At 42.2% G+C, this 24,492-nt stretch overlaps 1 protein-coding gene across 4 annotated transcripts in view; it reads left to right on the top strand.

Annotated features, from left to right (window-relative positions):
- KIAA1210 (KIAA1210 ortholog) overlaps positions 1-17,132 on the top strand; it is an 84,964-nt gene extending 67,832 nt beyond the window's left edge. For 2 of the 4 annotated variants that reach the window (XM_045030640.1, XM_045030643.1), the window contains exons 7-12: positions 4,714-4,923; positions 6,887-6,983; positions 8,213-9,793; positions 10,486-10,637; positions 11,536-11,641; positions 14,940-17,132. In XM_045030640.1, coding sequence (XP_044886575.1) covers positions 4,714-4,923; positions 6,887-6,983; positions 8,213-9,793; positions 10,486-10,637; positions 11,536-11,641; positions 14,940-15,115 — 2,322 coding nt within the window. In that variant the 3' untranslated portion in view covers positions 15,116-17,132. Of the gene's footprint in view, positions 1-4,713; positions 4,924-6,886; positions 6,984-8,212; positions 9,794-10,485; positions 10,638-11,535; positions 11,642-14,849 lie in introns of all 4 variants that reach the window. The other 2 variants (XM_045030641.1, XM_045030642.1) reach the window with 2 other exon arrangements.
- Positions 17,133-24,492: the final 7,360 nt, after the last annotated feature.

Here is a 24,492-nt window from a genome sequence, read left to right as displayed (position 1 = left end):
CCTGTACTACATACTCTGTTGTGTAACTTAAGGTATTGGTCACATGAACAGGCACAGTATAATATTGCAAATCAATTCACTCCCCTAAATACACCACAAAGCCCTAAGAGCAGCCACTGCTCGGGGAGTCCTGTCTGTCACCAGAAGATTGTTGGGGACACTCTACTCCTCTCTCAGACGGATGAGAATGGCTAGAGGGTCGGCACGTGTAAAGCTCTTGGCCCTTTCTAAACCCCGGGTGTCCTGGGGAAAAGGGACTGAGCTAAGCTGCAGCCTGAGTTGAGTATTTAACTGGTAACTAGGAGCTGTTGGTCTTGCAGTTAGCCCAGCACAACCTATCCCTGACCTAAGAAGGGGAAGGCATAAGCCAGCTCTCCTCACCAGTGTATGTGCTCAAAGAACAGGCCCAGGTGACTCCCCCCAGGCTATCCCTGCTGACTACAGAGCAAGAGGGCACCTTTCCACCAACAGTAGCCTACTTTAGCCATGGAAGGCAGACCTACTGGTGCAGATTTGCTTTTCCAGCCACCCACTCTCCAGCAGCTAATAAAGTGGCTGGGAAACGATCCGACCCTCCCCAGGTGACCTCTGAGCTCAAATACCGGTTACAAGAGTGGCCATCACCTATAAATAGGGCTGCAGAGGTGCTTGCCTACCCCATGAAATAGCCACTTCCTACTCCCTGTCTACACCCCTAGCACCAGACATCTCCATGCCAGCCTGATGGAGAAGAAAGGGAAGGGGCGTCTCATGGGGTCACAACAAATGCTGATCTGGCGGGAGTGGCGTACTGCCCGCCCCATATGGGAAAACTGCCCCCCAAAAAATTAACTCTTCAACTATCTAGTAGGAACTGCAAGTAAGGCCAAGGCAGCATGGTGGCAGAAGATTGTGTACAGCCCCGTGCACCCTCCCGAGGGGGCTCCACTCACAGGGCTCTACTCAGGCAGAGCGTCTCCAAGGCCAAACCCTCAGCCTCTAATCAAACTGCTCAGGAGGCCTTACACCCTCTCCTGCCAGCCTCTGAGAAGGATGGGAGAGGAGGGTGTTTTCCCAAGACGGACCCTGCTCCTCTGCCTGTGGTTGAGAGCAAGTACTGCCTCCCCTGGTAGTTTCTGGCTTTATCACTTTCTGGAGGCGGAGGGGATGCGAGGCTCTTTAGGAATGGCAGGCCTCTGCTCTCTCCCTGAGACCATCTTCTGTCTCCCCCCAATTGCTGCTCCACCCAGAAAGCTCATCTCCTAGTGGGTCACAAACTGGACTGGGCAAATAATTCTAAAGTCAAAGTGGTCCAAGTAATTTGCACTTGTTTAAAAAAAAAATCTCATTATGTGTATTGAATCCATGTTTCAACTAATGTTCTTCCAGTTCTAGTCAAAATCAGTCCCTTTGCCCATTTATATTAGCCAGACTCTTCTTTCCGTAGCCTGACTACTGATGGCTCCTTTTAATTTTTCCATGGAAAATATCTGCTTTCTGCTGACCATGATTTCCTTCCCTCCTACTTTGCCTGTTTCATGGCCTGGTCTTCTGTGCAGAAAGGGGGGAAGCAGGGAAGAAGAGAAATAACTTTCTGTGGTGCACAGAGTTCCACTGCTTGTCAGCTCCTGCTTTCTTCCTCCAATTGCTGGGAAGCTGTATAGGCTTTTTCTCCTTCTTCGCAGTGCAGCATCTGTCCCTTCTCCCAAAGATTTTCTCAACAGCTTAGCTTGATGTTGTATTTACATTTATCTAAAATTAAAATGCCTTCCCTTAAACAATCACCAATCGTGCAGTAACATTTATACCCTTTGCTTTAATATCAAGCTCTGAATTAGAAGAGCATGAACCAGTAAACTGAACAGAACAGCAATTATAAATCCATAGCTAGTTGTTCCGTTTAACAGAATTCCCTTTGCTTCGTGCTAAGTAAAGAACAAGTGGCCTTGAGCACAGTCCCGGCTTAAGTGGATTTCATACAGTGTAATGGTTTGATTTTAGCAGTCTGCTGGGTTTGCTGAAATGGATGGGTAACGTGACATCAAGGCCTCCACTGGCTTCCTGGATTCTCTCAGTGCTTCTGCTGCTGTCTTCATCTTTAGGAAGCTCTCAGGGGGCATGTGTGTGACTCCCATTAGTGGCCTAAGTATTTATAAATGTACACTTCCTGACTGCTTAAAAGATAAGGATGGGCTGTTACTTCAAAAGCATCACAGCAAATCTTTTTTTCCCCGTTCTCTCTTCCAGAGCTTTCACCCAGGGCTAAACTCCTTTGCCAAATGGCTGTTTCAGCAATCTAACTTCCCTGTTGGCTGCTTTAACTCTAATTAATTAAACAGCAAAGTGAAGTCCAACACACAAGGAAAGTTTCCTGGCCCAGACACTTCTCAAGGAAAATCCTCTCTAGTTGCAACATTTTCCTTCTGCTTGAATTCCAGTTACAGCACAGATGTCGTCCCTAATAATCTAACCCAAACTTCCCCCTTTTACCTTAAAACAAAGCACTAAGGAGACAGCTTTCTATCTACTCTTCTTTAAGCTGCCCCAGAGAAGAGGAAATCACCATCCAATCAATGTGTGTGTGTGTCGGTGCATCACATATCTTGTAAAATCAGGTACTGGTGCACAGATAAGCCCAGCAGCTGATTTTGCTGTATAAAACAGCATGTGTCTGACTACAGGATCTGGCCTTTCATACATGAATTCAGAGTGCCACAGTCATTTTAAAACTGTTAGAGGAAAGAACTTGTATGAGGGAAATGAGCAACAGTTACGGTTTTCTTTTTCTAAGATTTGCTGAACCTGTTGAATTCTACAGGACCAATAATAGTTTGCTGCTTTACTTCTTTTAACTTCTCCTGAATTTACACACTGTGAAAAAGAGAACCTAAAACTGAATTAATAAATTCAGTGTTGATTTTGTTTTAGCTCCATGAACTTAAAAAGTCAACAGTGATTAAGAAAGTGGGAGTTGCATGCTTTTCATTTTAAGCACAAAAAAAAAAAAAGTAATGTATATACCTAGACTAATACTGCAGATCAGACGGGGGAAGCCTTTTAGAGCACCGCTCCAGTTCCAATCTTGCATTTAAAAACCTAGTTGAGAATGAGTACTTTCCTCCAATCAGAGTTAAAGGATTTTTAATACATTTTATGCAACCAGATGCAGCCTGATGGTTTGAATTAAATCTGACAGGCCTTGGCCCAGGCCAAAATTGAGAGCAGATACTTTCTTAAAGTGACCATACTATGTACCGTTGGAGGATCTTGTAGATCATGATTCTTCTTTAATGCACAATACTGTATTTCATCATGGTAACCAATATTTTCATCTTAAGTCTGTGACTTTATGAGCCCAGCGAATCTAAAATATCCACTTATTAAATACTTGCCCAGGGGTCTTTACAATGGAATTTACATCTGAATGGAGCTATGTAGCATCCTTATAAGGCAATTTCCCCATGTATTCTCACTGTCTGATGTATGCCTGCCGACCCTGAGACTGAAACTGTGTAATAAGACATTATAACTTGCCACATTATAAATAATATGGGGAACTCTGCACATTCCTTTCAGAGAGGTTTGTAGGAACATTTTATTTGATCAGCATAGATTACTCCTTCTTGACTCTGTTTTAAGTTCAAGCAAACCCAAAAAAGAGAGTGCCAAATTCAGTCCAAACTGGCATGTTTCACTGGGTTTTGTGGTGGAACCATGGAAAATGGCAGATTTTTCACTCTGATAAAGCTTGCTTGAAGTGTCTGTGCAACTTTGCGAACCTTCCAGCAAACCTGGTCTGAGTTTCAAGTTTGTAACAAAACCAGACTAACTTTGCATGGTTTTGGGTTTCACTGCACACATTTCCCCCAACTCACTTTATAATAGCATCATTTCTTGCTAAGATGACAAATATTTGATTCCCAAGGATAGCAGTGTTGTGGGGTTGTCCTGTGTGTAGCATATTTATCTCAAAAATACACCTCTACCCCTATATAACGCCACCCGATATAACACGAATTCAGATATAATACCGTAAAGCAGCACTCTGGGGGGCGGGGCTGCACGCTTCGGCAGATCAAATCAAGTTTGATATAACGCAGTTTCACCTATAACGCGGTAAGATTTTCTGGCTCCCGAGGACAGCGTTATATCGGGGTAGAGGTGTAGTACAGGACTGCTAGATGGAAAGGGACACGTGAAATCTGTTGTGAGTTTCAGGGAGAGGGAAGAGTGAAAGAACAAATTAATCGATAGTAACTTTCTTAGAGTTGATGGGGAACAGAGAGTGGTCCTTCTTTTGTGACCATCAGCAATCACACTGCTGCAGGGTATCTGCTTGCTCTCATGAGGAAGAGTAAAAAGACCTTGTTATAAAAACGGCAGCAGTGTCTCCTGCTGGTACAGGAAGATACTGCTAAACCGCTCATTCAAATAAGAATTGGGAGAGGAATGTTATTATGTGTGTCTCACTTGTGTTACAGTGCCATCGATCAGACAAAACTAAGCATAAACGTTAATTGCAAGTAGAAGCCGATAGAAGAACGGACACATCCTGGAAGAGGGTGTGTTTTATGCAACAACAACAACAACAAAAATTCAGCTGTTTAATATTTTTATAGATCTGATTTTGAGTATATTTGCTTCTAAACCAAACTGGTGAGCTAGGCAATGGGAACCAGGATCAGATGCACAGAAAATCTGAGCAAAATAAATAGCGATGTTTGTGTTTTGCAGGTACCCTCTGATGCTTCCTCTAGACCTGTCAGCCCTTTGTCTTCTATGGTGCTTGTGATTCCAGCCACACAAGCCAGCCGCTTGCTTCCCATTGACTTCAACACCCCTGCCAGTCCCGTGGGCTGCCTGGATACCTCGGCAGCTAGGCACAGGATAGCAATAAACCCGCGGAAACAGAGAGTTTTTACCAATAAGAACCAGCAAACCCCTGTAAGTCTTTTCTGGGGGATGAGTGCAAAGCAAAGGGAGACAGATGCAAGTGTGTGCAGCCTTTGCTGTTCCTTCCCCCCGCTGGGGTTCATGAATATGTTAAACAGGAGGATAAGTGATTAAAGCCAATGGAAATCTTCCCTTGGAATCTTCCCATTGGCTTTAATAGAGACAGAAACAGACACCTAGTCCTCTTTTGGCCTTAAAACTCTGACTGAATGGCCGTGAAGGGGAGAATTTTGCTACAGTGAGAATTACACTGTGGAAGTAGAATTTGACATGGGAATAATCAGTAGAATAGAGAACTCTGTCGTTGTCTCAGAGCCACTCAAAATGGGAATTCTTTTCCAAGGAAATTTTTGAATGAAACTAAAATTTGGTTTGGTTTGGAATTTTTCACTGAAATGATTTCACAATTAATATGTTTTGTTGCTGTCATTCAAATTGAAATGAATTTTTCTCTTTTTTTGTTCCCTCCCTTCATTTCTCTGTCCCACCTCCCTTTTTCCCCTGGCAGGAAAAGAAAGGGGGAACCCCAAAACCAGATTTGTTTTCAGTCCTATTTGATTTGAATAAAATGAAAGGGGTTTTTAGTTTCTAATTGTTTAATTGAAAAACTTCAAATTAAACTTTTTCTTTAAAAAAAAAAAAGTTTATATTATTTGAAAAGCCAATTTACTTAGAAAAAACGACACCTCTACCCCGATATAACGCTGTCCTCGGGAGCCAAAAAATCTTACCGCGTTATAGCTGAAACCGCATTATATTGAACTTGCTTTGATCCGCTGGAGTGTGCAGCCCTGCCTCCCTGGAGCACTGCTTTACCACGTTACATCCGAATTTGTGTTATATCGGGTCGTGTTATATCGGGGTAGAGGTGTATTAAACAATCTCAGCCCAGCCTTATCTGTAATCTTTTGCATCCCAAGGAGGCAGAGTAGTTGAGCTACCGTAAGCAGCCTTGGGCTTGAATGTCAGTCCTAGGAGCTCCATAGATCTGGGAACTGATTGCTCAGACAGATGGATGCATGGAACACGTAGCCTTGCACTGTCTTCCACTTCCACTGGCAGAGAGAAGCACTGGGGTAGGGAATCTGAGGGGAAGAGCAGTGTTTCTCCCCCTCCCCCTGGGAATCTACGGTAGGGTGACCAGATGTCCCGATTTTATAGGGACAGTCCCAATATTTGGAGATTTTTCTTATATAGGTGCCTATTACCCCCCATACTCTGTCCCGATTTTTCATACTTGCTATCTGGTCACCCTAATCTACAGAGCCTTGGGAAATATATTGTGGGACTGGGGCTCATAGGCTAGCAAGGGAGTGATGGAGCAGAGTGTGGCAGAAATGGGGAGGAACTGCTCTATGCAAGATGCTCCCTTCTGCACCAGGAGCATTTCCTCTTGAAAATCTGTTCTGGGTTTACTGCTGCTAGAAGGAGTATGAATTCCCAAGGGTGGCTCTCTGCCCCCTTGGAGACATGAAGTCCTGCCCTGCCATGTGGCTAGGCTTCAATGGCAGCACAGCTCTTACAGAATCTTTATTTGATGCTCTTTGCACTGCAGCAGATAAAACTACAACACTGGAGGAGAACAGCGAATTCTCGTGTCTCATTTCTAGTGATCTGAACTGAGGATGACATCTCTGACTTGTTCTGTTCCATACACCCATGTAGCTTTGTGATGTCTTGAAAACACTCCCTCTCAAAATGTATCTGTCTTAGAGTGTTTCTGATACTCACCAAAAACTGAACTACTGTATTTGTAGTTTTAAAGCTTTGATGTCTTGCTATGTAATTCATTGGAGTAGCAACATTCATTCATCGTATTGTTGAAGTTACAATACAGGGATTTTTTTTTCTTGTGTATGTTTTATATTTTTCAAAATGAAGTTACATACAGTGTAAGTTTTGTGCAAAAGTCTTTACTTTGAACCAACCCAAGTGTCTTTTTGAATCCCACTAGCTGGAACAACTGGAAAAGGAGCAGAGTCTTCCTGTAACTGCAGAAAAGAAAAGTACAACAAAATTCCTTGATGCTGACCAGTATGAAAATTGGGCAGGTAAGGCATAATTCTGAAGGCTAAATTGTTACGTCTGTTAACAGAATTCTATGACTAAAACTAGGCAGCTTTTACTTTTTTTTAAATCCTAAACTCCATCCCCTCTGCCTGAGAGCTGGCAGACTGTGCGTGAAAGTGAGAAAAGAATGATGTGCTCTGCTAAACAGGATGATGATGAACTCTGTGGAAGGCATTAAAACAGAAATCACACTAGGCGTAACATTTTTCCAAAGCACCTATATCACACGGGAGCCTAAATCTCATTGATTATGCTTCTAAGTAACCTAGGCACTATTGAAAATGTTATCCTACATCTGTAAATACTGCCTGACCATTATACCTTTGGAACAAACCATCTTGTGAGACGGTGTGTATTGTGACTTTAAATAGCTTATGTACAAGCAGGTCCATTTTTCCTCTATTTTTTGGCTGATAATTGATTCTCACTGCAATAGTAAAATCAGCTGACATTTCTCCCACACAGCCCATTTTTAGAATCCCTGATTTTGATCGGTGCATTATAAATGCATTGATTGATTGTAACATTGTCAGTGTTTTGTTAAACCAAACTCAAGGCCTGATCCTGCAGGATGCTAAGTGTTGCCTATGAAGTGCTTAGTGCCTGCAAGCCACATTGAAGTGAACAGGGATTGAGGGTTCTTAACAGCTCACAGCTCTGCGTGGTATGTAGTCGGGCATCTCTTTCCACTATTTCTGGTGAATTCAGAGTTTGTGAAAGGGGGCAGTTCTAGAGGTCGATGTTCCAAAGCCAAAGAACAGGAACAGGACAGATATCAGTGGGGTGAGCGTCTCCATTTCAGATATTGCATCCCTGAGACTACCAGTAATAGTGCCAATAGTTATGGTGATTTCACTGATGTAGATACTGGCACACTAAGATCTGAACTGAAAGCAACAATGCATTTGATACATCAGCTGCTGAGCAGGCACCTGGCGACAGCAGCTTTCGACTATTACTAGCCCTGGCTATATTCCAACGGAAGCTAATGTAAGCTTTCATTACCAGTCTCCTGAGCCAGCCAGTCCATCCCCCATTTTAAGTATGTTTGTCAGCCTTGGGTATCTAGTAAATGGTATCCAGATATTGGGAAACTATTAGCAAATGACCACAGTACCTACTATGAATTACAATGGCAGGGGGGTTGAGGAGTGCAGGAGTCTTCATTGTAACCATCAAGCATAAATTTGTTTTCTTTTGTTCAACACAGGCCCATTGGTCTGGGAGGAGAATAATGGAAAAGGAGGTGGCGCTAAGGAGACACAGGCCGTAACAAAGACTGACAATTCCACAAGTAACCCTCGGAATTCTGTATCCCCTGCAGATGTAGTTTGTACTTTGCTAGAAGAGGATGCATGCCCTATAGAAACAGATCATCAATCTAAAGTAACAGTGTCCTTTCCAAATGTGCAGTCTGCTCTAGTAAAGTCTGAGGAGGAGAACAAAGCAGAGGAAGTACTGGTACCTTACTGCTCTGATGACTCTATTGGTGAATTCAAACTACTACTGCAAAATACCGATGAAGTAATTGAACTTTCTGAGTCTCTACAGACTGAACCAGAAGCAATTGTATTTCAGGACACGTTAGCATCTGACTTGTATGGCATTTCCTTGGAAAAGGAGGACATAAATAGTTTGGCAGATGCCAGAAAGGTATCCTTAAAACAACCTGTAGACCAAAGTGACAAAGAGCCTGGAGACAGGGGTGTGGCACTGGTAGGAAAAGTGGAAGAACAGCCTTGTACCAATGAGAACAACTTCATCTGGCCTGATTCAGATCCTGCAGTGTGTGTTTCAGCTACTTTGGAGATGTCCTCTGAAGTAGAGTGGATGGCTGTTTCAGTGCCTGAAAATACCCCAGCAGCAAATGATGATAAAGAAATGTGCAAAGTTGCAGAACTTCAGCCATCCAAAGAGCATGTAGATTCAAAAACATCCCTACAAAAAGACTCAGTTGTGTCTGTGTCAGATATAGATTGCATGCTGCCTCAGAGTGCAGTGAACAAGGAGCTACATTTTAAACCAGAAATGCATTGTCCTGTTTTAAAGGCTAGCCAAAGCAATCAGGAGACAGATGCATCCAGCAACTTGGAAAAACATTCCATCGGATGCCTTGCCTCCTCCAGTTTGGCTGGCTTCAAGAGTTGTATCCCTCTTAGTGGTGACAGTCAGCAGAACCAGTTAGGCGGTGCAACTTCTCAAGAGAAAACAAGGAAAGAAAGCAAATCTCCAGAGGAAAATGTAAAGACTCCATTGAAATCTCCTGCTACAAAACCAGTTCGATTTACTATTGCTCCTGCCTGGCAAAGATCTCTTTCGGGGGGTTCAAATTCCAAGGAAGATTCATGTGCTAGAAGCTCCCCATCCTCTCCCATAAGACCAGAGTTGTTTGAAGGAACAGCTCACTTAGATACCACCAGGCAAGAGTCTACAAAAAACAACCCTGAGAGGGATAATGAGAGCAACAAGGCCAGTTTGAATTCTTCCATGGAGGGGGCTGAGCATGAAACACAGAATGCTGAAAACCCATTTGGGATCAGACTGAGAAGAACATCCTCTTTGCTAAAGTACCACAGTGAATCTCCAAAGCAGATTCCATTAGCTGTTCACACCACCTCTTCTGGTTCTGTCAAGGAGGATCAAAAATCAATAGGCACTGGGAGGCCACCTCACGGCCTTCCAGGCAACCAGAAAGCTTTAGCTAAAAAATCAGCTGTCGTGGAAGAGAAAAATGCCCCCAGAACAAAACCTGAAGAAGTCTCAAAGAAGCAACACACTAACAAACTTTCAGGTATTTACACTATGCTTGTATCCAAAGACTGTTGAGAATAATGGCTGTGCAAGGCCATTACAAAGAGCAGCAAACCAGGGATATGAAAAGAGTAAAAATTTTCTCTAATAGCCTTGACCCTGAAATACAGCTCTGCTGTAACTCAGCTGATGTCAATTTGGACTTCTATCTTGGGTTTAGGCTATTCAAGAAAACTCTTAGGTTCCACCATACAGTGTATTCAAGCTAGAATAGTAACAGGGCATCAGAAATATAAAACGGGCCATTTTTGCCCAGTTTTTGTGGAATTTGTAGAATTTGTTTTCAGCTAATTGTCAGGCCAGTGCAATTTAGAACTTAACCAGGTATCACATTAGTTGTGATTTTTTTTTTCTAAAAAATTTGGGAACCGAAAAGGCAGCTTGTCTCTAACTGGATTACATAACAGAACAATGGTCATCACTCTACATTTAGCCTGTATTGTCAGCATGTTGCTTTCAGAGCTGAATCCTGCCCCGATTGACTTTAAAGACTCCAGTAGATAAAAAGGACAAGCTTCCTTGCCGAGGAACAAAGACAAAATCAGCAGGGAAAAGTGTTATCTTCACCCTTTTCAAAGTGTATTCACTGAAGGATTTAAAACACAAAACTGTTTAGGTTTTGATAGACTTGCCCTAAATCCCTTTTTTACTTCCAAAATGCTTCTTTTATAGAAAAAGTCCCTAGTCCGCATTTGGAAACTGTTACCTCTGAACCAGCTTGGGTCTCCATGGCAAAACTAAAGCAGAAAGGTTTCCAGGGTCATCCTCTTGCCAAAGGACATAAAAGGGAGGACAAAACTTTGACCAAAATGGATCAAGAGGAGGTATGGTACCTAGTGGCTGGTAGACTAGAACCATTGTGAATACTGTGACAGTCTGACGGGATACCTGTACCCAATACTGAATTTGATGTTCTTAGATAGCAGGTTTTTAGTAATGTTTATGACCAAATTTTCAAAACCAATTTCTAATGTTGTGCCCACGGACAATTGCTGATGCAAATGAATAGATGTGTATTTGGCCATATCCACAGCTCAGGTCCTTGGAATTTTGGGGTCAGACTCTGCAACACACCTTTCCTGCCGTAGTCATCTTCACGCCTCTTATATTCTGAAGGGGTCTGCCAAATGCCCAGCACAATTTAAAGCAGCCACAAAAAGCTGCTCTAAGTTACGGCAGTTTTCCACAGCCCCTGCTCTGTTGCTGAGAACTGGTTCTGGCACAGGACTTGGAGACAAAAGGTTTGTGGTTCATCCACAGATTTCATGTGTGACCATGGGCAAGTCATTTGACCTGTGTCTCACTGTCTTAATCTGTAAAATGGGGATAATTGTTCTCTTTGCAGGGCTGTTGGGAAGTTTAATTCAGTAATATTTGTAAAGGACTTTGTGATCCTTGGATAGAGGGTGCCAAGGAAGGACAAAGCAGTATTGTTATTTCAGTGATCATTGTGATCATAAGTGTATTACAGACTTAATGGTAAGTGGATACGATATCACAAGTAGTGATTATTAAACATGCCATTGAAAAGCTGTGTAAAGAGAAAAGCACCTGCCTGCCTTGGTATATTCCCCAAAGCACCTGTGCCCTGTTTCTATTTCTCTTCTGGTGAATTCTCAAAGTCCATGTCTGATCAAACCTTAAAGGGGAACTGCTTCCTGGGTGTAATTATTTACACTTTCTGGTTTCCTTATTTGCATTCTTTGTTTTTTTTCCGTAAAGCGAGTGACCTGTGCTAGTGAGAATTTATTGGAGAAGAACGTAACTCCCAGCCTGTGCGCTCAGGAGAAGAAATCACAAATGAAGATCACTATGTCTGTTACAGCAGGTATTTCTTTTTAAAGTGTGTGTGTCTGACTCACTCACAGTAATGGCCAAGACTTTCACTAGTGACTTTTTGGGTGTGTCCATTTTTGGCTGCCCAGCCTGAGAAACCTTTAAATGGGCATAATCTTCAGAGGGTGGATGCTCAGCATTTTCACCCAGTAGGCTGCGTCCAGACATGTTGATAATGCTACTCCCTGCTTACTCCATCCCCAGAGCAGGTGGGTGGGGGGTGAGTAGAGAAAAGTTCCATCCTCAGCCCGCTTGCCAAAGTTCCTGACTCAGGGCGTGGAAGGGGGTGGTTGGTGATGTAGTGACTCACTGCGACTAGAGGCCAGTAGTAAATTACAACCAGCCGGGAGTAACCGTGGCTCAAAGAGGTGTGTGCCTCATGGTGCTTTCTGAGGAGACTGATGCAGCGTATGCCCCAGCCCTTGTTCAGGGCTATGCCTAACATCAGAGTTGAGCTGGAACCGTGTGCAGATAACACGACTCAAACTTGCAGCTAAGAATATATTTTACTGAATGAAATCTATTAACTTCAAAGCTTTCTTGTAAGTAAGTGAATAGACTTTCTCGCCTTCCTCCCCATCCTGGGTCGCTGACATAGCAATGGATGACTGGCTGAGGAATCATATGGCGCAGAAATGCCGTGTTAGCTGCCAGCTCAACAGTGATGAGCTATGATCCATTTTTTTTAAGGATTCCATTATGTGCCAGCTTCATTCCCAGACTTGGTAAACTTGGCCCAAAGCTAGACAATGGTAAGCAGGTAGGAAGTTTGAGACGTCTCTTTTTGGAGTACAGTCAGGGCTGGGCTGAAAATTCCTCCCATGCCTCTGCCGGAGACACCTGGATTTTCACTTTGGCTGAAAGTCATGCCACCCATGAAAGTTGCAGCAGCATTAAACCTTTCTTTGCATTGTCTTGCTCCATGGATCATCCTGTTGTACAATGTCTTTCCCCCACAGAGGTAGCAGCTATGGTCACTCAATTCTTTCACCTTGAAAATTATGACTATCTCTGACTAATGTTGATGTTCTCAGGAAAATCACCATTACCCAACAGTTCAGAAAAACACCACACCCTGCTGCCAGCATTCTCCCCACATGACCAACAAAACAGGGACTCCCCTGTTTCAAAACGTAGACTCCCCTTGTTTACTCATATTAAGGAGCCAATAATTTGACTTGGCTGAGGGGCAAGGAGTGTATATAACTTCCAGAGCAAGTGGTAACCTTGGACACACTTTTTGACTCATAAATGGGTGTTACAAAAGTTTTCTTTCTACACTGGATAAGTGATTGCGGCTTGTGTGTATGATACGCGTCCTGTACAGGTCGGCAGGTGTGGCTTGGTGCATGTCTAGCACAAGGTAAAATGTGATGATTAGGAGAGAGTTCTGAGAAACCAGATCCTGCATTACTCCTCTCTTGGAGCAAATGTCAGGCCAGAAAGGGGATTGCTTATTTAGACCTCCTATTAGCATGTCCTTAAGCCCATGTCTCCTCAGATTCACCCATTCTCTGTCTACACTCCACCCCCTTTTTTTAAGCCTATGCTCTTGAGACTGTCCAAGGGACTTGAGACTGACTTTCACTCAATGCAGAGGAATATGGGTATGATCTTCATAAGTGTCCAAGTCCCTTTTTTCAAAAGTGACTTAGGCACTTGGGAGCCTAACACCCTTTGAAACTGGAGGCCTAGATTTTAAAAAGGTATTTAAGCCTTGCTGGAGCCTAAATATCATCAACTGTCAATGGGATTTTGGCTCCTAAGTGCCTACTTCCCTTTTGAAAAATGAGATGTAGGCTCCTAAATCAGTTAGGTGTGGCACTGCTGAGTGCAGCAATGCCTGAGCACCTTTAAAAATCTGGGCCTAAGTCCCTACATTAAGTAAGCACTGTTGAAAAAGTGATCCTATATCTGGAGCTCAACCTGCTCTTGTTAGGGGAGCATTGTCCCTTCTGCTATAGTCAGCCCTGGCTGTGCCCTGCAGGAGGCAATCCTAGGCTGAGGCCCAGGGTCCTACTGAGCTGATCCTAGGGGCAGGCTTTACCGACAGGTGTTATTGGGGTGAATGGGCATTTTTTCATTGATCTCAATGCAAGCAGGATCAAGGCCCCTTGTGCTTAACTTTGCTTGTACCCATAAATAGCTTCCATTCATGCTTGCCTTAGCCCCCCTTCTGCGTGCCACACAAAGACTTGTAAATACTAACTAAACATAAGAGAAGGTTTGGCTTTTTCAGGCCCTGATTTATATTTCCAAATTAAATACAATCTGTTGGAGTGGAAGAAGTGTCCTGAATGTCAAATGGCTTGTGAACTGTCCCTTGAGATATTTCAGTTGTTTATGTGTAGGGCTGCATTCTGTCCTGTCCTGTGCAACCTGTCGGAAGACATCAGTCTTCGATATTTTCTATAAGATCAATAACTTAGGCATTTTTTTAAATAGTAGCTCAGAGCCTTACCAGCAACAGTATCAACATTCCTTAGTCTTTGCCCATGCCACCAGGCTTGTGATAGGCTGCAGATTTCAAAAGCTATATTTGAAAAGAATATCTAGTCACATTATCCTATCAACTTCCCTCCCCTCTGGCTAACATGTCCAAGAAAATGTAGTATGGGTTTAACGTATATTTGTTTCCTAATAGCATTTTTATAGTACAAGTATTTTTGTTGGCAATAAAGACTGGAAGGTAAATCTCTAGACCACTCAGTGCTGGAGATGCCTGTCATTCTCTGCTAGCCCAAGGTAAACTTGGAGTGATTCTTCCCATGCAGCACATGATCATATGGGGTTGACTCCTCGAGCCACTTGTGCGTTACACAATACAAAATTAGCCCGTGGAATTCCCTGCCACAAGCTATACTTGTGGCCAAGAGTTTTTAGCAGGATCCAGAAAGCAATTGGATATTTATATGAACAACAAGATAAAAATCCCTCAGGAATTTTGGAAAAATTTACTCATGCTTCAGGACTTAAGCCTTCCTTTAAATATTGGGAGTTAGGAGAAAGCTTTCACTGGAGATAGGCTAAGTGCCTACTACAGAGTTTCTGACACTTTCGTCTGAAGCAGCTGGTACTGGCCATTGTCACAGACTAGGCACTGGTCTCTGGACCACTGGTCAGATCTAGTCTGGCAATTCCTCCTCTTATCTCTGTTGCTTTGTGAAATTGTGTCACTTTTGGTTTTGTTTCACCTCTAGGTGACGTCACTTTAAAGAGCAGGAAAAAAAGTTAGCGTAAGTTCTGTCTAACTCTCCTGTGTTCTGATGACTGACTGGCATTGTTCTCAGCAGTTACACTTGGACCTATCGCTCAGGAAGCGTCTGTGGTTCCCACCACTGAAAAGGAAACGAGACAATCCTGTAATCTGCCAATGACACCGTGCAGCTCTGCTGAACCACCCTGGCTGTCCCTGGCCAAGAAAAAAGCCAAAGCTTGGAGTGAAATGCCTCAGATTGTTCAATAGCAAATGACAAGAGTGTCCTCCTCTGTACTGCCAATAACTGTATTAACTCCATATAGTAACTTCTTCGCTGGGACCATTTCCGGGGGGGATGAGATAAAAGCCTTAGAACTTTCAGCACAGACTGTAGCTGTGAATATGTGAAGACGAAATGCCACTGACGGGTTAACCTGCAGTAACCACCAGCATTAGGAAACTGAGCATTTTCCATGACAAAATACTATGAAATTCCAATTGACCACATTTGACTAAAAGACAGTGGTGCTCTAGGAGGAGTCACTTCATGCCTTTGAAGCATTTCCTTTCTAAAAGGGGAGGTTAAAGTACCCTGCACACAATACAGTATTCTGCATGATTTCACTTTGAGCATTGAATTTGTTTGGTGTCACAAAATGGTTTTAGAGCTCTGCACTGGAGCATCCAGACTGGCTGTCACTGATGTAGTAGCATTTATGTCTCTAAAGCCTGGTCAAGGGCAGGTCTGACTATGGTTCTGATTTTTAACGTATCTGTTTCATAAATGAAACAAGACACAAGCAGCAATGCAGATGTAGGGGATTCTCATTTCTTAGGTGGTTAGAGTCACTCTGCCTTGGGCCTCATGCCTTATATTATACCATCTGCTGGAAAGGCCCAGAACTGCAACTGCCTTTGTGTTCTACTGCTAACATATTTTTAAAAAATCAATACCTTCTAAGGACTAGATTCTGCTCAGTTACCTCTGTAAATCTGGAATAACTCCACTGACCTTAACCTAGTTTGGAGATGCTGAATTTGGTCCTTATACCTAAGCTAAAGTCTTTATATTTAATTTCTAGCATAGAGCAATTTCTCTTTGTAAGCCTCTTTAGTGAAATATCCCTGCTAATGGCAGAGGTGGGGAAGGTTTGACCCACTCTTCTTTTCTGTGTAGAAGGATACCTGTTTGCTACAAACAGCATCCCACTGTCCATAGTCACTGCACTATGATTTTTAGACTATTTCCTTTACAGTTTGGAGGGGGAGAAAGATGCACTCAACATCCACCCTTAACCACCAGTACATAACTGAAAGCTGAAGCTGAACATCTATCTAAAGACACATAGCTGGCAAACAGCTGGTCTTTTAGGGTCCAATTCTGCTGTCACTGAAGTCTGTAGGAGTCTTGCCACTGACTTCTATGGGAACAGAATCAGATCCTTTAAAAATAAACTTTGTAAAATGACTTAGTGACATCAGTGTCATGACAACCAAACTGCACCTGCCTGTACACTGCACATTTGCAAAACATTTTCTGTTTACAGCCGATGAAAACATTGAAGTCTGAAGTGTCTGACAGATTGTCTTTCGCAAACAAGTTGGGTAGTAGCTTTAAGAAAAATGGTGCGTGGCAAGAGGTCCAAATATGAAACAACACATTTTGACCTTGGAGTAACTCATTATCTGGACTCCCACCTGTTGGTTCTGGCCTGAATTTAAGTACGTTACTACTTCTGAAATCTGTATCCATTGCTAATGAAGATTGTGCAATTCTTATTCATGTGGCTGAACAACTTACTTGCACAAATAGTCCCACTTAAGCTAATGGGTCTGCTCTTATGAGTGAATGCTAATCAGAAAGAGTAAAGGTTACAGGCCTGTTTTACTTCTTGTTAGTATCTTCTCCTGCAATGTACTGAAGCACTTGTATTTCTCTAAAGTTTGAGAGTATTATGTAAAAGAACAAATTAAACATTGTCTACTATGGTTTTCTACAGCTAACACATACATGGGTTTCCTGACCCTCTGCTTAAAATATGCACTTTCCTATATATTGCTATTTCTCTCCTGTTTTTTGCCAGTCTGGATTGCAACCCCACACCTAAACTACTGCAAATGATAACAGCATTTATCTATTCCCTTGTTGCTTTTGTTCTTGATATTGTGTCTCCTTTTCTGTATGGTTGTATATACGTTTTTGTAATCCTCACCTTTGGAGGACCCCCTTTTGTATTCTATTCCCATATTTGGTTTACTATTAAACGCTATTGTCATGATGGAATTTTTCAGGGTTTGGATGGGTTGTGATTCCAGAGGGGCAGGACTGGCATTAGGGAAGCAGCCCTTGAAGAACTGTTTGTGCTGGGTGGGTTGATATACTGAATAGATTCCAGGTTGGGGAAAACTCTACCTACAGGGCTTTGAACTGAGCATCACAGAGGTGAGAGACTGTATTTAGTCTTCTTTGAAGTCATGGGACAATTGGTGCAGTCTCTCTTGGGCTGTGGGGTTCTTTCAACAATTCTGAAATGTCATTGAACAATTCTGTGCTGTGCTTTGCTAGGTGGACCTTGAAGTCAAGGGGCTGGCACAGTAGCATTGATGACAGGAATGGAGCTTAAGCTCTTGATGAACTGGAATATCAGTAATTATTATTTTTTTAAATTAGTTGATCAGAAGAATTTGGTGACCAGAAGAGACGTTCACTGCTCCTTGCAGCAGAACTGCTGCTTTCTGGACAGGACGCTACTCTAGAAATCCTTATTTTACTGACTCTCAATGAGCAGAATTCTGTAAACTTCTATAGTATGTTTGTTTATAGAAACTGAGCAATGGGCTGCCCCAACAAAATCAAAGTGTATGGGCCTTACGTTAGGCCTACCAGCCTCAGTTAACATTTCCTAATAACAGCCCATCTAAACATCCAGCTGGTCATGCCTCATGCTGCATTTGGCGGTACAGCCATGGAGCAGGTACCTTTGGCTGTCAGGCCAAGGGATAGAAATGCTATAGAATGTTTATCCAATATATAAATTTGCAGCATCATTGGCGCCTATCTTACATGCATCACTGAGTAAAGATGGAAATACTACACATACCATCCTCCTTGGCTCCAGCCTTCAGTGATTGTTTTGCTTCATCTGTTATGTTAACTAGAAAATAAGCAAATCTCCACTGAATAGCATAGTCTACTGCTGCTTTTGGAGGGGAACTGGTTTGGTAGCAAAGTGCATGAATGTTTTTACTCTCAATTTAGTGTATATCAGCACCCCAATCCTGCAAATGTGTGCATAGTCTCTGACTCCAGTAGGCCTACATGCATGCTTAAAGTAGAGCACAGGTGGAAGTGTTTGCAGGATCCAGGGGTAGACTGGCTATGCTGTACTCCCTGCTCCACCACTGTTTTGTGAATTTGGCCCTGCTGCCTCCATCTCTCATAGAGCTAGAAGGGACCCTGAAAGGTCATTGGAGTCCAGTCCAGTCTAGCAGCCCCCTGCTTTCACTAGCAGGACCAAGTACTGAGTTTGCCCCAGATTCTCCTAAGTGGCCCCCTCAAGGATTGAACTCACAACCCTGGGTTTAGTAGGCCAATGCTCAAATCACTGAGCTATCCCTCCCCGTCTTCCTAGAGTCAAGAGTCCCCATGACCTTGGTTGAACTAAACCATATTTAGCCTAAATGTGTCCCTTCTCATTTACATGAAAGTGCCTATGCACTAAGCTTTGCACACAGCTGATAATGTAGTATCAGCTGAACAAGGCAGTCTGTGTTAACTTAATGTCTATTATCTCTAGAGTAGATTTATTCATAGTGAGACGTGATGGTCCCTTATGAACCTTCATACTCCTAGGCATATCAAATCAAACATCAAATGGAGTTTCCTTTCAGACCCTCTTTAGGTTCTCCTGCTGATGGATACAATCCTTTCCTCACTCTCCAAAACTCAAAACACCCCAAAATTAGAGCTTATCAAAAACTGAAAAGTTAGTTTTCTGAAGCATTACAAAATTTCAGAGTTTTGTTCCAAAGGGCTTGAAATGGATCTCTGTTTTCCCCAACACTTTATTGAAAAATTGATCTAAGATGTTCTAGACATGGTTACTATTTCAGTGACAATTTTGAAAAATATTTTTAACAAATGCTTTGAAAAAAAGTTGGGAAAAGTCATTTTTTTGACAAATAGAATATGTGAACAGTTTGACAAATCTGTGGGGGGAACTAATTTCAATTAAGGATAAGCTAGATGTTTTAAACTTCTGGCCAGTTCTACCTAAAACATACCAGAGTGAATCTGTAGAAAGTGGCAAAGAATAAATGCGACCGTGAGCAGTTATAGGAAAGAAAAAAAAAGTTTTTCCAATGTCAGTTTTAGTTATTTTATACTGGCCCTAGATTTGTGCACCATTTGTGAAAACTCTCACATCCCCTAACAATGGTAGAAGCAGAAACAAGGCCTAAAGGCATATTGATTTGTCTCCAAATTCTGACAGCGTTAGTAAGTGGAAAATATGGTTGCTAATCCATTTAAAAGATCTACCATATAGACAGTTTCCAAGGGCAGCAAGATATCAGCAACAACAATTCAATGACATTTCATTTTGGTGACTGAGGAGTTTGGAGGGATAGATGTGCTTTGTCACTTCTCAGGGCATCAGAGAACTGTTGGCCCTGCCCGTTTACATGGCATGCTTGTTCGAGGAATGACTGGAAGGGCACAGCGTGCTGTGTGAAGCTGAAAAGCTGCATATTGCCATGGTTCAGGATTGAACTATTGCCATAGAGCACAGAAGCATTTAATTCATATATAACTTGAGAGAAATCATTTAACATGTTGCTATAAGTGATCTATGCGCTAACAATCTCCAGTAGGTCAAACATCCCCAAATGTCCTATTTAAAATGTCCTCACTGAGGAGCTCTCTTGAACTGGCTCAGGGGTTTCCTTAGCACAGCCTCAGATTCACAGGGGAGGGAGAGCTCAGTGGTTTGAGCATTGGCCTGCTAAACCCAGGGTTGTGAGTTAAATCCTTGAGGGGGCCACTTAGGGATCTGGGGCAAAAATTGGTCCTGCTAGTGAAGGCAGGGGACTGGACTCAATGATCTTTCAAGGTCCCTTCCAGTTCTAGGAGATAGGTATAGCTCCAATTATTATTATAGAGAATTGGAGACTCATACATTCCTCCTGTGAATGGCAATTTGGAAATAGGGTGAAACTAGAAGTGATGAGGAAGAATTGAAATATTTCCAGAGCCAACTTTATTGATTTTGTTTCCAGCCAATAAACTGGATATGTTCAAGGCAGTATCTGATTGTTACTTCTAAAAGCAAAATATATGCCAGGATGGATAGAAGGAATTATACGGCTCTTCCTTTGAGGTTAGATGAACCTTTGCAAGACTCCCATGGCCCTTTATCCCAGTACCTTATTCCCTATTAGGAAATTCCTTTAAGAATCTCCTCATTCATCTCTTACCATGGAGTTATTGATTTTCTACTGATACTGATTATGACCTTTAAGTATATCCCTTCAAATCTCTCTTGCCTATGATGCTGGAGATGACAGGCTCATGCTTCAAATAAAGCAGCTAGTACACTAAATTGATCACAGACAAAACGATTAGATTACAAATCAGTGCATGCCTATATTGAGGCCTCTAAACATGGATCAGGAAAAAAAAAATGCAAAAAAAGGTTCTAAATAAAAAGGTCCAGGTAAACCCAGCCCACAGCAACAAGGTACAACAGCCAACAAGCAAAACCCTTCCCTGCTCCCAGAGATCAGTTCCCAATTAGTGGGAGGGCTGGGGGAGACCAAAAGGTAGCCAGTCAGAAAAATCAAGGTGTGGAGGCCTCCAAAAAGCAGTAAAAACTAGAACAATGGAAATAAGACAGACACCCAGTGAGGGACAGCAGAGACCCTCCTTTGCGGGGATGTAGCCAAAAAAAAGAACTGTCCTCATTAAACGTAGGGACCAAGTGCAGACACACCCTACCTGACTAAGTGCCAGCTAGGAGTAGAGACAATCACTTTCATATTTAGTACCTAGATTATGAAGGGCTTTACATAATACATCAGAGGTTCCCACAGGGCTTTTATTATTATAGAGAGATTGCCTCTGGGACCACCTCTCCCGCTGTTTGTGATCAGATAGGCCACCTTCCCCTGGCACTACAGCAATCGCTTACATGGAAAAATAATATTAGGAGACTGGCATATTTCAATTGTCTTAGTGCAAATGAGCAGGTGGAAACAAGGAGGAGTCAACATCATATGACCAGCGCATGGTTCATGGAGTACAGTTTGTGAGCCAATATATACTAATTCTGGCTGTGATTACTGCACACAGGAGAACTGAGCAACTACTGCAAAAACAGCATTCACCAAAGCTGCTTGGATTGGAAGCCAGGACTGTGCACCAGCAGTGCTCACAGCAGTCTTAATGAGCCTTTTACCAGTATTTGTGCCAGTGGTCCTCTGGTCCCGGGAAGCCTTGCAAAAACTCATGAGAGTAGATTTCAGTATTGCCAATGCCACACATTTAAAAAAAACAACAAAAAACATGGGATTAAGAAAATACATCTGGGGTTCCTTTTATTTGTTTTCTGGATTTTGAAGTGCACATTTTTCAAGCTTTTCTCTGCAACCATGAGGGCTAGAAGCTTACTTTAAAAAAAGTTGAGCGTCTCAATGTAATCACTTGACTCCAGGAGCAAGGGCTTAAAATAAAAAACCCACCACATATCATGAGATTTGTGATAAAGCCATGAGAGCTGGCTAGGTTCCTGGGAGTGGATCTTTGATTTTCCATTTTCTGTGCCCAGCACAATCCTGACTGGATTTTTGGGCCCTACCTCGTTACAAATAATACATAACACAATAGGCTTACCTGGGTATTTTTAAAATTTTAAGATTACTTTTCAAAGATTGTAATTCTAAATAAACTGCAGAGAAGTGCAGAGAGTATGTAACGTTATGGGTAATTAGGACTGGGGTTTTTACTGATGGACCTGGAAACTGGTCACTGAAACTCCATTTATATGGCACAGGCATCTGGCTTTAGGCTTCCTGCTATGCTGCCGTATGGCAGCAGAGGGTACTCAAACCTTCCCCAAAGAGCAAGGAAGCATTCCAATGACTACGAGCAGTAGATTCATTTAAAAACTTGGTGGCGTTTCTTACAATAATGAGGCTTTGTTAATGCAAAGGAAAGGTGGGTCCAAGAAAGGGGAGGGGCATTTCTGTTTTTAACTCTGTTTATTTACTAAGCTACATAGAAAGTGTGATGAAAGCTACAGCTGCTAGAAAGACACTGCATCCCCTGGTGCTGCTGCAGTTAGAAGCCATTGGGACCAGAGGATGGTTGCTGTGTGAGTAAACCATCATGCAGAATATACAGGAAGTTTTATAGGCAAGTTATGTAAAGAGGGAAATAGTCAATTGTTAAACTGGTACATAGTTCAGTAAATCAGTCTGTCAACAAGCAGACACACAGGTGAGCTGGCCAGTCTATATACAGAACATGTTAAAGTCATGAAATGGGTTTTTATAAGAGCAAGAGTAAGTAAATGGGGAATGGCTGGATCAGCCGCCTGTCCCGATTTTCCTAGATGACTCACACACATATTGCAAGACCAGCCTACAGAATGTCAAACAAAGTCTCTGTTTTAAATAGCTGAGGGTGTTGGCAGCATAGTGTCATGCTGCGAGGCTACTGCTCTGTAGGACAAATCCTGAAACATATGGAGGAGTGGGGGGAGGGGGAGGACTCACTCCAGGGGAAGAAAATAGAGTTGCTCCTGAGCAGTGGTAGACAAGGCCACAAAGTCCTCGTCTACACTAGAAAGTTGTACTGCTTTAAAGATACCAGTATAGCTGAAGCAGTAAACCCCCCTTAGTATGGCCACAGTTATACAGATACAAAGGTGCTTTATACTGGTATCTCCCATATGAGAAGGGAAATAAGCTATGTCAGTATAAGGCACCTTTATACCAGTATAACTGCTTCTAAATGAGAGATTCTACTGGTGTAACTATATGGGTATTAAATCATACCCCTAACTGACATAGTTAGACCAGTTCAAAGTTTGTGTGTAGACCAAGCCTTACTGAAAACAATTATTTGTCTATTCAGTTTATTGAAGATAAATGTTCTTTGCATTCTTACATCATATAAAAATCTTTAAATTACATTTAAACGGAAAATGGCAACTTACCTTTAACAGACTATACTAGTGCAACAGCAATTGCTTGACAAATATTCTGTATTTAAAAAAAATATCATTTGCAACATGACTCTCAAAGTAGATTCTCCCTTTTATCCATTTGCAATATCATTTGCAACATGACTCTCAGTAGATTCTCCCTTTTATCCATTTCAGAATGTATTTGTTAATACTACTTAGCTCTTATATAACACTTTTCGTCTGTGGATTTCAAAGCACTTTACAAAAGAAACTAAATATAATCAGCCTTATTTTACAGGGATCTGAGGCACAGAAAGGTGAAGTGACTTACCCAAGGTCACACAACAGGTCAGTGGCAGAGCTCAGATCTCCTGAGTCCCAGGTCAGTGCCCTATGCACTAGATCACATTGTCCAATTAGATAATCATCTAAATTGAGCTAATGAATTCAGAGGTGTTCTACAGGGGCCTCTTTCCAGAATAGAAGAGTGAGGCTGATTGTGTACCAGAGCACTGTGGAAAGCTTCTAAATTTAAACATTTCCACAGCATTTAGGTAACTCTCTCCAATTTACAAAATAACGACAGCAGCAACCTGTGGGAAAGGTGCCAAGTCATGGGGCTCTTGTTTGTTTTAATTGTTTGCAGTGACAGCTCTCTGCTGGTTACATCACCAAGCCCAGCTCTGATCTGACGTTTTGGAAGAGAAATTTATTGTCTGAACTGCAGTGAGCAAAGTTATTCCTACTGTTTTGGATACATACTCTAGTGCTGGTGATGCGAATACTTTGAACAGCCATGACAAGCTGCAGCATATGTAGTCACAAGCAATGGGCAAGTGAATATGTTTTCTGGACATGTCTTCCAAGGGGGCAGCATTTTACGGGTCAAACTTGGCAGGGTAAAACCATATCAGTTGGCATCATTAGCTGCAGAGATGCCATGTTTTATTAGTAGAAAGGAGTAAAAAAAGTTACTTGTGTCTTAGCTGGATATAAAAGTGCAGGGGACTAGGCTAGCTAACCTCTCAAGGTTCCTTCCAGTCTGATGAAAACCTAGGATGCTTCCACACTGCACTTTAAATACAGGTAAAAGACAGTAGAGTCTTTTCTCCATTTGAATCATGCCTATTCAAGACCCCTAATGTACTACAGATTTTAAATTAGAATTCTCCAGTGAAATCAATTAGAAGTTCTCATTTTAAATAAAAAGTGGCATGATCTGTACCTATGTTAATGGAAGTAATCGGTAGCTGAGAGTAGACACTCAGTGTGCTTTTTTCCAGTCTGAGAAAGTATTTTAATGTGTAAACATCCCTAAGTTTATTAGCAGGATGGACATAAATGTGACTTTTGTAGCAGTATCTCCTTACTGCATGACAGTCCTAAAACAATAATTCTGGTTGTAAGGAATATTGTTTGCTGTGATGGAATGATACAACAGAAAGGTAAGAACAGAAT

This window comes from Mauremys mutica, chromosome 9 (genome assembly GCF_020497125.1).
Source record: "Mauremys mutica isolate MM-2020 ecotype Southern chromosome 9, ASM2049712v1, whole genome shotgun sequence".
Classification (NCBI taxonomy): Eukaryota; Metazoa; Chordata; order Testudines; family Geoemydidae; genus Mauremys; species Mauremys mutica.
Note: the sequence above shows the minus strand (reverse complement) of the source record. Positions and strands in the feature narration are given on the sequence as shown.